Raw genomic sequence first — 15,333 nt, 5'->3', positions numbered from 1 at the left:
TAAACCCAGTAAACCTGTTATGAATATTCATGTTTCATCTAATGCTCTTTCTCTCTTCAACAGACACCTGTATCCCGGAACAGTCTCTGCCAGCCGTGGAGATTCGGAGGAAAGGTTCAAAGTGAAGATCTTGAGGGGACACAGCTGCTCTACAATCTATTCTTCTGAAGTCAGCTGTACCCAACGTCACCTACACCGGAGACACTGTCCTCATCACCGACCTCACTGCCACTACCCCTTATCCACTTGCCACAGTCCGCCTGGATTGTCCGTATATACAAGGTGACGTCCAAGTCACCATCAGGAAAAAGCCTTTTCCCTCAGTAGGGGAAAATCTTTTCTTGCAGTTCGTTAATGAAGAAGTCCAAGCAACAGATGATTCTGATGACGTCTCCCATCCTGTCTTGGTGACTACACGTACACACACCGCACTCCCGCAATCAGCTGCTCCATCTGCTTCAGCTGTCCCTCAAGATTCTCCGAGTCTCCCACCGAATCTCACAGTACTGGATGGTTGGGCACCATTCCTTTCCCCCCGTCCCATCCCAAATCCTTATCCTGATCCATTCCAAGTGCTATATAGTCGTAATAGCTTGGCGCTTTTCCCTGATAATTCATGTTCATGTTCACAGTACTGGAGTTCCGTAAGTTGCAGAGAGAGGATCCCTCATTAATACCTTTATTCTTATAGGCTGAGACACAATCTAACTCTATCCCTGGGTTCTTTGTAGAGAATCAAGTGTTATACCGACATTATAGAACCAGAAAATTGAAGGACGACAATCGGGCCAACATCAACCAACTGATAGTTCCCAACAGCCTACGATCAGATATCTTGCGTCTGGTCCATGGATCTCGCTCACACTACGGCTTCTACAAAACCTACAACACCTTGAAACAGGACTACTACTGGCCAGGTATGATTTGAGAATATCAAACCCTTTGTGACAAATTGCCAAAAGTCTTAGATCACAGGTAAGCCGAAAGCTCCTCTGTTCAAGGCACCACTAATGCAAGCACCAGTGTCTTCAGAGCCGTTCAGCCTTTCCATGAACAACTATGACGAGCCTCTGTCAAAGACAAGTTCAGATAACGTGCCTACAAGTAACACCCCGTATTCTATCACCAGGTTTTCCACAGCAGTTTCCGTCCAGAACAGTACGGCTGCTAACGTTGTGAAGCACCACGGGAAGCAGTGCCCCCAGTACGGACATCCCCAGGAAAGTCAGAGCCAGTGTGAAATCATCTCCTCCAACGACCTGTGTAAGACAATCAACGCCTCCAAGGTATTGTCTAGTCCTTCTTGCTGTACTTGGCTTGACTATAATGGTTCTAAATTCTCGATCTGTTCCACCACCAGGAAAGATCCTTCTCTCTACGAACCAAATTAAAATAAACGTGCTCCTCCAGACAACTTTATCAGCCCTCAGCTAAAATATTGTAAGACAAACTTACCTTCCATTGCATTTGAAAGGCGTAAATCCTTGTCTTGTACTAACTCCATTCTCGCCCTGCCAGGTATTAGAAAACCTTCGGTCTTCCACCCTGGCGATAGGAACACCATCATTCCGCCGCGAGATGGGATCGTGCACTCCAGCTACAATCATAATAGAGGAACCACTCAACATCCTGGCCGACGTGCAACACAGCCAACAATCAAATCTAATATGTTACAACCAGGACTTCAACATTCTTCGGTCCAGCAAGCCCAGTTCAACCTCAGTCTAGTACTCCTCTGGGTCCTGCAACACAACCTTAACATCCTCTACGACCTGAACATTCTTCGGTCAGGAACAATTCTCCAAATTTCGCTGAGTCCTGCATCACCATGTGAACATCTTGTATCACAATCCCCTTCGGTTCCTACTGCTGGCCCAGTTCTCCCACCAGCGCTTTCTACGCTGGGCCCTACATCAGATGAACCATCTCACCATCTCCTCGGATCACCACTCTCGCTGATCCATTCAGCAAGCTCGATTCTACAACAAACTTGTACTTCACAGAGTCCTGCAGTGCTACCTCAACATCTTGTACAAGCTCCATTCTCTTCAGTTTCCGCAGCGTACCCAATTCACCAACCAGCACCTACATTTGCTACGCTGGGCCCTGTATCTGTAGATCTCCAACATTACCATCTACTTCATCAAAGGCTTGGACAACGTCGTCTCCGACGCGCTGTCGCGAGTCCACGAGGTGGAACATTCCACCCCTATTATTCCTCACTCCGCTGCAGTCGAATCGACAATAGGAGCAGGCTTCAGGGGAGAGCTGTCACGATAATCTCTCTTAAAAGGAGATTCGGCCTGCTCCATCATCATGTATTCGACTACACCATGTCTACATATTTAGGAACTCAAGACGTTACAGCAGCAACAATGACAACAGCTACTTCTCAGACGTCTAGGCAGTGTACCACCAGTCTACCTGCCCCAGGGCCGTCAGACCCTCCCACCTGGCGACGATGCCAGGGTCACGCAACTGCCTGGAACTACCGAATCGCTCGTTCAAGTGAGCCGGCTATCACTTGAACGAGCGATAACTGATAGCGATAACTGAACGAGTAGATAACTGTGGTTATCACCACAGTTATCTGCTTCACCAGCGCCACCTGGATGGCCATTTCGTCTATATACATAGAGGCTATCTAACCTTCCCTAGCCAGAATACTCTCTCATGCTCTACTGCGTAGACCTGTTGGCATACCTCGGTGTGGTGGCAGGTTTACGCAGACCGGCTCACAGTATTTTATTTGCCATTTTATTTCCACATTAACGTAACGTAAATTCGATTGTTCATATCGTTTGTTTTTCACATGTTGAAGAGAGCCAAGCCTGGATATTATTTTTGTTTTGTAAATTGTTTAAAGTAAAATTTCATAAGTAAAATATTTTAAATTTTGTTCTCTCTATGTTTTATCCTTCAGTTTCCTCAGTGTGGAGTTAAAATAGCAGTCTAACATTTTTTTCTTACCCTTTTTTCCTTTTTTTTGCTTTATGTGACAGGCATTCCATCTGCCCTAGAGAGAGAGAGAGAGAGAGAGAGAGAGAGAGAGAGAGAGAGAGAGAGAGAGAGAGAGAGAGAGAGAGAGAGAGAGAGAGAGAGAGAGAGAGAGAAAGAGAGAGAGAGAAAGAGAGAAAGAGAGAGAGAGAGAGAGGAGAGAGAGACTGAGAGACTGAGAGAGAGAGACTGAGAGACTGAGAGAGAGAGAGACTGAGAGACTGAGAGAGAGAGAGACTGAGAGACTGAGAGAGAGAGAGACTGAGAGACTGAGAGAGAGAGAGACTGCGCTACCGTCCATTTTTCACGTTACACATTCTACCCACTTCAAGACCCCGAACCAATACAAAAGCAAAATGATAGAACACCCAATGTGCCCATTGATTTATGTCCTAACACCTCACTCCAAAAACTAATATAAATTAGTTTTAAATAATACATCTAACAAAGTATGTACAATTGTCTTTGAGAATGAAGAAGTGTCTTGCGAAACGCTTCTAGGTGTCAGATCAAAATAAAGAGTTAAAATGAACTTTGGAGAGTTAATTTTTCAACTACCCTCGACAGTAAAGAAAAACTTTAGAAATATTGAGAAGATTCTTGTTAGAATCATTAATCTTACCCTTTTGGTAATATTCGACAATATATGTTTACAAGAAAGACTGCTACCAAAATATACTAATATTTTAATTTATAAACCTATCTGCCTCATCGCCATGTGTCTTCTTTAAGCACATTGACTAATATAGCTTTTCTCTCTCTCTCTCTCTCTCTCTCTCTGTGTCTCTCTCTCTCTCTCTCTCTCTCTCTCTCTCTCTCTCTCTCTCTCTCTCTCTCTCTCTCTCTCTCTCTCTCTCTCTCTCTCTCTCTCTCTCTCTCTCTCTCTCCCTCTCTGTCTCTCTCTCTCTCTCTCTCTCTCTCTCTCTCTCTCTCTCTCTCTCTCTCTCTCTCTCTCTCTCTCTCTCTCTCTCTCTCTCTCTCTCTCTCTCTGTCTCTCTCTCTCTCTCTCTCTCTCTCTCTCTCTCTCTCTCTCTCTCTCTCTCTCTCTCTCTCTCTCTCTCTCTCTCTCTCTCTCTCTCTCTCTCTCTCTCTCTCTCTCTCTCTCCCACAGTTCCTCAAGCCAGGATCCTACACGCCTCGGAGTTATATATGAACGAAGGAGGAGTGCTCAACTTGACTTGTGTGGTCAGCCCGAGTCCTGCCGCCCCTGAGTACATCTTCTGGTATCACAAGGACCAGGTGAGACCCACCAGAGACCTCAGACCCTACAAGCGGACCAGGTGAGACCCACCAGAGACCTCAGACCCTACAAGCGGACCAGGTGAGACCCACCAGAGACCTCAGACCCTACAAGCGGACCAGGTGAGACCCACCAGAGACCTCAGACCCTACAAGCGGACCAGGTGAGACCCACCAGAGACCTAAGGGCCCGCAAGTGCTCCAGGTAAGGTCTACATCTACGAGTCTCGGGAGCTCAGAAGTCATCCAGGTAAGGTCCACTTGAAGGCGTTGAGGAGCTATAATCGCTCCAGGGAAGATCACCTTAAGTGCTGCGATGGCCGGGAAATTGTGAAGGAAGCGCCCATTTGGTTGCCTCAAGGCGCCAGGGTTCGGTTCCCGAAGCTTGCAGCTTCGTGGAATGCCCCTCTAAACGTCCAGTGAATAACCTTTTAGTGTGGGTTGAACGATGAACGGGTATACGGGGGTATAGTATAAAATATACTAAGTATAGTTATACTGAACTAGTGTAACTAGATAGCACTTAGAGGGGATTTGAGTACAAGGAGCTGGGGTATGAGGACAAGGAGCTGGGGTATGAGAACAAGGAGCTGGGATATGAGGACAAGGAGCTGGGGTATGAGGACAAGGAGCTGGGATATGAGGACTAGGAGCTGGGATATGAGGACAAGGAGCTGGGGTATGAGAACAAGGAGCTGGGTTATGAGGACAAGGAGCTGGGGTATGAGGACAAGGAGCTGGGGTATGAGAACAAGGAGCTGGGGTATGAGGACAAGGAGCTGGGGTATGAGAACAGGAAGCTGGGGTATGAGGACAAGGAGCTGGGGTATGAGAACAGGAAGCTGGGGTATGAGAACAAGAAGCTGGGGTATGAGAACAGGAAGCTGGGGTATGAGAACAAGGAGCTGGGGTATGAGGACAAGGAGCTGGGGTATGAGGACAGGAAGCTGGGGTATGAGGACAGGAAGCTGGGGTATGAGGACAGGAAGCTGGGGTATGAGGACAAGGAGCTGGGGTATGAGGACAAGAAGCTGGGGTATGAGAACAGGAAGCTGGGGTATGAGGACAGGAAGCTGGGGTATGAGGACAGGAAGCTGGGGTATGAGGACAAGGAGCTGGGGTATGAGGACAAGAAGCTGGGGTATGAGGACAGGAAGCTGGGGTATGAGGACAAGGAGCTGGGGTATGAGGACAAGAAGCTGGGGTATGAGGACAGGAAGCTGGGGTATGAGGACAAGGAGCTGGGGTATGAGGACAGGAAGCTGGGGTATGAGGACAAGGAGCTGGGGTATGAGGACAGGAAGCTGGGGTATGAGGACAGGAAGCTGGGGTATGAGGACAAGGAGCTGGGGTATGAGGACAAGGAGCTGGGGTATGAGAACAAGGAGCTGGGTTATGAGGACAAGAAGCTGGGGTATGAGGACAGGAAGCTGGGGTATGAGGACAAGGAGCTGGGGTATGAGAACAGGAAGCTGGGGTATGAGGACAGGAAGCTGGGGTATGAGGACAAGGAGCTGGGGTATGAGAACAGGAAGCTGGGGTATGAGAACAGGAAGCTGGGGTATGAGGACAGGAAGCTGGGGTATGAGGACAGGAAGCTGGGGTATGAGGACAGGAAGCTGGGGTATGAGAACAGGAAGCTGGGGTATGAGAACAAGAAGCTGGGGTATGAGGACAGGAAGCTGGGGTATGAGAACAGGAAGCTGGGGTATGAGGACAAGGAGCTGGGGTATGAGGACAAGGAGCTGGGGTATGAGGACAAGGAGCTGGGGTATGAGGACAAGAAGCTGGGGTATGAGGACAAGGAGCTGGGGTATGAGGACAGGGTCCTCATGATCTCTGTCTCTGGATATCTCTCTGTGTGTCTCTCTCTTTCTCTCCACTCTCACCCTTCTCTCCCTCTCTCGCAGGTGATCAACTATGAAAACGACTTGAGTGTGGAAGTTACTGTACGCCAGGAGGAGGGCCGCACTGTGTCCACTCTGCTGGTGGTCCGGGCCACTTTGGACCACTCTGGCCGCTACCAGTGTGCTCCTTCCAACGCGGCCCGGGCCTCAATCACGGTCCACGTGTCCAAAGGTAATTTTGGCTCATCTGGGCACTCATTTTCCATCTGTGTCTCTCTAGGGTGTGTTCCTCAAGTGTTAGATCAATTTTCTTCTCTACCCCCATTCAAGTCGCCTGAGAATCTTGTATGTAGTGACCATATCTCCCCTAACTCTTCTTTCTTTTTTCCAGCGACGTGAGGTTTAGTTCCCGTAGTCTCTCCTCGTAGCTCATACCCCTCAGCGCGGGTACTAGTCTGGTGGCATACCTCTGGTGTATATGTGTGTGTGTGTGTGTGTGTGTGTGTGTGTGTGTGTGTGTGTGTGTGTGTGTGTGTGTGTGTGTGTGTGTGTGTGTGTGTGTACTCACCTATTTGTACTCACCTATTTGTACTCACCTATTTGTGCTTGTTCGGGGGTTGAGCTTTGGCTCTTTGGTCCCGCCTCTCAACTGTCAATCAACTGGTGTACAGATTCCTGAGCCTACTGGGCTCTATCATATCTACATTTAAAACTGTGTATGGAGTCAGCCTCCACCACATCACTGCCTAGTGCATTCCATCCGTTAACTACTCTGACACTGAAAAAGTTCCTTCTAACGTCTCTGTGGCTCATGTGGGTACTCAGTTTCCACCTGTGTCCCCTTGTTCGCGTCCCACCAGTGTTGAATAGTTTATCCTTGTTTACCCGGTCGATTCCTCTGAGGATTTTGTAGGTTGTGATCATGTCTCCCCTTACTCTTCTGTCTTCCAGTGTCGTAAGGTGCATTTCCCGCAGCCTTTCCTCGTAACTCATGCCTCTTAGTTCTGGGACTAGTCTAGTGGCATACCTTTGGACTTTTTCCAGCTTCGTCTTGTGCTTGACAAGGTACGGGCTCCATGCTGGGGCCGCATACTCCAGGATTGGTCTTACATATGTGGTGTACAAGATTCTGAATGATTCCTTACACAGGTTCCTGAACGCTGTTCTGATGTTAGCCAGCCTCGCATATGCCGCAGACGTTATTCTTTTTATGTGGGCTTCAGGAGACAGGTTTGGTGTGATATCAACTCCTAGATCTTTCTCTCTGTTCGTTTCATTAAGTACTTCATTAAGTACTGTGTGTGTGTGTGTGTGTGTGTGTGTGTGTGTGTGTGTGTGTGTGTGTGTGTGTGTGTGTGTGTGTGTACGTGTGTATACATGTGCAGGTATGACATGTGTTTGACTGACGTACGTTCACCCATCAGAGCATGTATAGGATGGATATACATACAGCATAACAGGTGTGTATTTCATCCTATGGTTGGCACATCATGACATGTGTGGAAATCAGCCACCATTAACTGACTTAAAACAAACAATGAAAAACAGATGTTAGAAAACAGGAAATTTTTTTAATCTGCACTTGTATTCCTTTCTTATTACAAATATTACTTCTCAGAAAATACTGCACAGGTTAGAGCTTTTGATAGTTTGGTTTCTGTGAGTGCAATTTTATCTTGATTCTCCACATATGTCTGATCCTTGAATTCAAATGATTTGTTTGAGATTCCATCTGCTTTTGTATTCAGTTCTGTGTCTCTCTGAAATCACACGTCCTCCACCTTTTAAGTAATGGGGGTTTAATGGGGTAATGAGGGAAGGCTTTTATGGATAATGCAGTGAGATGCAAGTAAGGGAAGGAATGGGGGGATGGGGAGTAAGGGAAAATATGTTTAATAACCAGAAACTGGGAGGTATATAAGGGAAGAGCTCATATGAAATACAGGTTCTGCAATATAGGAAGAACGCCACTGTACCAACTAATTAGGGGAAAGGGGGTGTTTGAAAACAATCATAGGGGGATATAGGGATGTGGTAAGGGAAGATGTGTTGGTACTGCTAGTGACTGAGGGAAGAACAGGTCAGTTTTGTTTCTGTTCTCTATGAGTTGTTCGTTCGTCTGTTGCAGCTGCTGCATCTCTCATCATAAAGTTTACTCTAGTTTGTATTGAAGTGAATTAGATCTCTTTTAAACCAGGATTCTCACCCTTATAGTTTCTCTGGGAAACACAGCATTAATGAACTGATTTGTCCTCATTCCAGTATTAACCTTGTCTGGATACTCATAGTCTCCATGTTGTTAACGGTCTGCCTTCCTTGCCATATTTATCAGCATGTCCTTCACACTATACCTTATTCCCATACATTGTCCAAAACTTACAACGTATGTATATATTATTTTATATGTGACTTGAGCTCCGTGCAATGTTATGTGATCTGGCCTCCCTCATTGCTGCCTCATAAACACACCTCTTGCCTCATGGTGTGAGGGTGGCAGCGTGTGCCAGAGAGAGAGAGAGAGAGAGAGAGAGAGAGAGAGAGAGAGAGAGAGAGAGACAGAGAGAGAGAGAGAGAGAGAGAGAGAGAGAGAGAGAGAGAGAGAGAGAGAGAGAGAGACAGAGACAGAGAGAGCATATTTAAACATTCCTGATGAATCCCCTAACCTTTATAAACAAAATAAAATATGTATAGTATGTGTATATGTGTATTCCTGTCTGTATAGTATGTATATATGTATATATGTGTATTCCTGAGTATTGATGTCCGCGCGTGTCTACACTACCCGCATCAATGTTTATCTACACTCAATGTAAAAACTTTGTTTACTTATCATCCTCATTTGTTTTTTAGGGGCCGGGGGGGGGGGGGAGGGGAGGATGAGGGGTACTTTTTGGCTACTCATTTTGAGCTTTGTCTACCTCCCATATTTACACAGCTCTACTTTGATGTAGATGTCTACATGGTAGACATCTACTTTGTCTACGTCATCTATTTCATATCTCCTTCTTATTCTATATTTACCAATATCTACTTCACCTACTATGTATTTCATCCACGATATACATAATCTACCCTCTACTTCATCTACTATTTACGTCATCTACTATCTGCTTCATCTACTATTTACTTCATCTACTATCTACTTCAACTGTTATGTTTACATTTAATCATTAAAACATCTACTAGAGCCGTTTTAATCAATCACTCAATTATTAACTATAATTGACAACAGTGAACCCGTCATAAGCTTCCTATATTCTCCTCTACCCCATACCCCTGGGCACTAGGAGACTCTAACTGCTGACCCCCGCGTGTGTGTGTGTGTGTGTGTGTGTGTGTGTGTGTGTGTGTGTGTGTGTGTGTGTGTGTGTGTGTGTGTGTGTGTGTGTGTGTGTGTGTGTGTGTGTGTGTGTGTGTGTGTGTGTGTGTGTGTGTGTGTGGGTGTGTGTGTGTGTGTGTGTGTGTGTGTGTGTGTGTGTGTGTGTGTGTGTGTGTGTGTGAGAAAGAGAGAGAGAGAGAGAGTAATGGGGGTTTAATGGGGTAATGAGGGAAGGCTTTTATGAATTATGCAGTGAGATGCGAGTAAGGGAAGGAATGGGGGATGGGGAGTAAGGGAAAATATGTTTAATAACCAGAAACTGGGAGGTTTCGAAGCTCTATCGACTGAGCTATTGAGTGGCCCTCATAAGGAAAATTTAATTTTCTCATCTATTTTTTTCCGTCACTTGTTTGTGCATTGCAGGAGAGGAACCAGCAGCCATGCAGACCAGCTGCAGCCCCAAGATGCAGCATCACCAGCATATGTTGATCTCTGCTGCATCTGTCTACGTAGGAGTTTTCCTTCTGTCTTGAAAGGAGGGAGGGATCTTGAGATGATTTCGGGGGTTAGGTTAGGTTACACACCCCGCGGGAAGCAGCCCGTAGCAGCTGTCTAACTCCCAGGTACCTATTTAATGCTTGGTAACAGAGGCATCAGGGTGGAAGAAACATTTTGCCTATTTGTCTCCGCCTCCATCGGGGATCGAACCCGGAACCTCAGGACTACGAATCCGTAACGCTGTCCACCCAGCTGTCAGGCGGTGGGATGGAGGTGTAGGTAGATGCTACCAGATGGCCGTGGAGACCACAGGTGTGGGATTTCTGGTGTGTGGGAAGGTGCATGAGTGGTAGATGTGACAGGTGTGTATAACAGCTGCTCGGTCGATTTCTACCGGTTTACATAAGGAGACAGGTGTGTGACAGGGGCGAGGCAGGTGTTTGAAGCGTTAATTACACCGGAATATGGGCTGGTGACTCCAACAGGTGTGTAATGTGACATTTCCTAAAGTTCAACTATGAACTTTAGCTGAACAACTCTTGAACATCTGTTAGACAATCCTTTGTTCATCTAGCCAGTAATTGATCATCTACTAGCCAATCCTCAGACATCTCCTTATTATCTTTTACACATTTGCCGACAAATTCTTTAACATCTGTTAGTCAATTTAATGAACATACATTAATCATTATCTTGAAAATCAGTTCCCCATTTGTTGAACATTTTGGGCAATTTCGGAAACATACTTCGTTACTTTATTGCATATGTCTGATAATTATTTAACATATTTTGGAAATTTCTTGAACATTTTGTTCATTGTTTAGTTAAACATCATTTAATTCATTAATTACCCATTTGTTGAACATTGCAAAAGTTTCTCTCTTGCAATCAGATTGTGTTCAAATATGATCAACTGGAGAGCATGACAATGTTCATTTGTTCAATAACGTTCATCCCATAAGTTGTCACCTTTGAACAATACGAAAAAGGAACATGTTACCAGATGAACAAGAACAAAGAACGATGAGAACAATTTGTGTGTTTATGAAGAACAGCTGCACTAGGAATAGAACGAATAAAGGAGTATTTACCTAAGAATATCCCCCTCCAAGAATATTGAGACTACCTTCAAAGACACTGGGACTTTCTTAGCAGTGTGAAGATTTCTTCAAGAAATTGAAGGCTATTTTGATATTTATTAAATTTACTTGTAAATATATAAATATATATATATATATATATATATAGAGGAGAGGGTGTGTGTGTAATTAATATATAAATATAAATATATATATATATATATATATATATATATATATATATATATATATATATATATATATATATATATATATATATATATATATATATATATATATATATATATATATATATATATATATATATATATTATTAAATATGACCGAAAAAGTAAGATTAATAATTCTAACACGAATTTTCTCAATCTTTCGTACATTACGCTTCACTGTTGGAGGTAAATCAAAAATCACTTCTCCAAAATTCATTTTTATTTCTAGTCTGACGCGACACGGGCGCGTTTCGTAAAACTTATTACATTTTCAAAGACTTCACAAATACACAACTGATTAGAACGTATCTCTGATTTTATATCTACATTTGAGTGAGGTGGGAAGGGTGATGTGGCATTAACACAAGACAGAACAGGAGGGGATATTAATAGGGTATTAAAAGTATCAACACAAGACAGAACAGAAACAATGGGTATTGAATAGAAGTGTTTGTAGAAAGCCTATTGGTCCATATTTCTTGATGCTTCTATATTGGAGCGGAGTCTTGAGGTGGGTAGAATATAGTTGTGCAATAATTGGCTGTTGATTGTTGGTGTTGACTTCTTGATGTGTAGTGCCTCGCAAACGTCAAGCCGCCTGCTATCGCTGTATCTATCGATGATTTCTGTGTTGTTTACTAGGATTTCTCTGGCGATGGTTTGGTTATGGGAAGAGATTATATGTTCCTTAATGGAGCCCTGTTGCTTATGCATCGTTAAACGCCTAGAAAGAGATGTTGTTGTCTTGCCTATATACTGGGTTTTTTGGAGCTTACAGTCCCCAAGTGGGCATTTGAAGGCATAGACGACATTAGTCTCTTTTAAAGCGTTCTGTTTTGTGTCTGGAGAGTTTCTCATGAGTAGGCTGGCCGTTTTTCTGGTTTTATAGTAAATCGTCAGTTGTATCCTCTGATTTTTGTCTGTAGGGATAACGTTTCTATTAACAATATCTTTCAGGACCCTTTCCTCCGTTTTATGAGCTGTGGAAAAGAAGTTCCTGTAAAATAGTCTAATAGGGGGTATAGGTGTTGTGTTAGTTGTCTCTTCAGAGGTTGCATGGCTTTTCACTTTCCTTCTTATGATGTCATCATAAGAAGGAAAGTGAAAAGCCATGCAACCTCTGAAGAGACAACTAACACAACACCTATACCCCCTATTAGACTATTTTACAGGAACTTCTTTTCCACAGCTCATAAAACGGAGGAAAGGGTCCTGAAAGATATTGTTAATAGAAACGTTATCCCTACAGACAAAAATCAGAGGATACAACTGACGATTTACTATAAAACCAGAAAAACGGCCAGCCTACTCATGAGAAACTCTCCAGACACAAAACAGAACGCTTTAAAAGAGACTAATGTCGTCTATGCCTTCAAATGCCCACTTGGGGACTGTAAGCTCCAAAAAACCCAGTATATAGGCAAGACAACAACATCTCTTTCTAGGCGTTTAACGATGCATAAGCAACAGGGCTCCATTAAGGAACATATAATCTCTTCCCATAACCAAACCATCGCCAGAGAAATCCTAGTAAACAACACAGAAATCATCGATAGATACAGCGATAGCAGGCGGCTTGACGTTTGTGAGGCACTACACATCAAGAAGTCAACACCAGCAATCAACAGCCAATTATTGCACAACTATATTCTACCCACCTCAAGACTCCGCTCCAATATAGAAGCATCAAGAAATATGGACCAATAGGCTTTCTACAAACACTTCTATTCAATACCCATTGTTTCTGTTCTGTCTTGTGTTGATACTTTTAATACCCTATTAATATCCCCTCCTGTTCTGTCTTGTGTTAATGCCACATCACCCTTCCCACCTCACTCAAATATAGATATAAAATCAGAGATACGTTCTAATCAGTTGTGTATTTGTGAAGTCTTTGAAAATGTAATAAGTTTTACGAAACGCGCCCGTGTCGCGTCAGACTAGAAATAAAAATGAATTTTGGAGAATTGATTTTTTATTTACCTCCAACAGTGAAGCATAATGTACGAAAGATTGAGAAAATTCGTGTTAGAATTATTAATCTTACTTTTTCGGTCATATTTAATAATATATGTCTACAGGAAAGACTGCTACCAAAATTATACTAATATATATATATATATATATATATATATATATATATATATATATATATATATATATATATATATATATATATATATATATATATATATATATATATATTCCCTATGTATGTACATTTACGGTGCTGTAGTTATCCGTTAACTATTCCCACACCTGACAACGACACACCTGACAACGACACACCTGACAACGACACACCTGACAACGACACACCTGACAAAGACACACCTGACAACGACACACCTGATAATGACACACCTGACAACAATACACCTGACAACGACCCACCTGACAAAGACACACCTGACAAAGACACACTTGACAACAGCACACCTGACAACGACACACCTGACAACAGCACACCTGACAACAGCACACCTGACAACGACACACCTGACAACAGCACACCTGACAACAACACACCTGACAAAGACACACCTGACAATAGCACACCTGACAACGACACACCTGACAACAGCACACCTGACAACGACACACCTGACAACAGCACACCTGACAACGACACACCTGACAACGACACACCTGACAACGACACACCTGACAACGACACACCTGACAACAACACACCTGACATCGACACACCTGACAACGACACACCTGACAACAGCACACCTGACAACGACACACCTGACAACGACACACCTGACAACGACACACCTGACAACAACACACCTGACATCGACACACCTGACAACGACACACCTGACAACAACACACCTGACAGACACACCTGACAACAACACACCTGACAAAGACACACCTGACAACGACATACCTGCCAACAACACACCTGACAACGACACACCTGACAACAACACACCTGACAAAGACACACCTGACAACAACACACCTGACAAAGACACACCTGACAACGACACACCTGACATCGACACACCTGACAACGACACACCTGACAAAGACACACCTGACAACGACACACCTGACAACGACACACCTGACAACGACATACCTGCCAACAACACACCTGACAACGACACACCTGACAAATAATGTTTGTAAAAAATTAACACAATAACAGGCATGAACATATAAATATAACAGGTATAACAAGTTATAACAGGTATAACATATAAATATAAAATACAATATAATTTATGGAGCTGTATGTTCATACTGTATTTGGTGCATGTGAGCGTCTGTGTATCTTGACAATTTATACCTAAACACTTATTAAGGTGCCATTAATTATTATTTTATATATTTGTATAAAGCTGTGTGTGTCTCCAAGTAAATGAATTACAAGTTATGTTGTTTTTATTACGATAGCCTGTATATATATATATATATATATATATATATATATATATATATATATATATATATATATATATATATATATATATATATATATATATATAACACCACATGTGGAGATTTAGAGAATGCTATACACGTTTTCGGCTGACTTCACCTTCATCAGAGCAAGATAGAGAATGAAAAAGGAAACATTACAGACAGACCTTACACCCGCCAGGGCAGGTCACCTGACCACCGAGAACTGAGGTTGAAATCTTACTTTATGGAAAAATGGGGAAGAAAAAGGGGAATAGGGAAGAATGAAATAAGGATAAATTTAAAACAAATATTCCACTCTGTCGTGGTGGAAGCAAGAAAAACACTGGAGAGTAGCGTATAGCTGCCGCCGGATGGAAAACACATAAAAAACTAAATAAAGACAGGTTAAATGGATGCTACAGTGTATTGACGTGTTATATTGAAGCTTTTATGGGGTTCAAACTTGTACACACTGGGACTCACATTATGGCTGTTGGTACAATGTTTGATCAGAGCGGACTCGATCACATTTAGTTCAACGAAACCCCTTACTTTTAACAATACATTTGGCCTCTCTGAAGTCGATAGAATGATCACATAAACTGGAATGTAAATACAATTCCCTGGAGTGCTGGGCTGTACGAATAGCATATGAATGTTATTTTAAACGTGAGGAAAGTGATTTACAAGTTTGTCCAATG

General features: G+C 43.3%; 2 protein-coding genes across 2 annotated transcripts in view; both read left to right on the top strand.

Annotated features, from left to right (window-relative positions):
- The window catches only part of LOC123750837 (zwei Ig domain protein zig-8), a 75,763-nt gene extending 64,630 nt beyond the window's left edge, over positions 1 to 11,133 (top strand). Inside the window, exons 4-6 of the mRNA XM_069334145.1 lie at positions 4,109 to 4,236; positions 6,147 to 6,315; positions 9,826 to 11,133. Coding sequence (XP_069190246.1) covers positions 4,109 to 4,236; positions 6,147 to 6,315; positions 9,826 to 9,935 — 407 coding nt within the window. The 3' untranslated portion in view covers positions 9,936 to 11,133. The remainder of the gene's footprint in view (positions 1 to 4,108; positions 4,237 to 6,146; positions 6,316 to 9,825) is intronic.
- A 2,286-nt stretch (positions 11,134 to 13,419) lies between these two features.
- On the top strand, positions 13,420 to 14,070 carry LOC138370172 (germ cell nuclear acidic protein-like). Its single transcript, XM_069334160.1, has one exon. It carries the CDS (start codon positions 13,420 to 13,422, stop codon positions 14,068 to 14,070), a length of 651 nt encoding a protein of 216 aa, XP_069190261.1.
- The last annotated feature ends 1,263 nt before the right edge of the window (positions 14,071 to 15,333 follow it).

The sequence above is a fragment of the Procambarus clarkii genome, chromosome 31 (genome assembly GCF_040958095.1).
Source record: "Procambarus clarkii isolate CNS0578487 chromosome 31, FALCON_Pclarkii_2.0, whole genome shotgun sequence".
NCBI lineage: Eukaryota > Metazoa > Arthropoda > Malacostraca > Decapoda > Cambaridae > Procambarus > Procambarus clarkii.
Note: the sequence above shows the minus strand (reverse complement) of the source record. Positions and strands in the feature narration are given on the sequence as shown.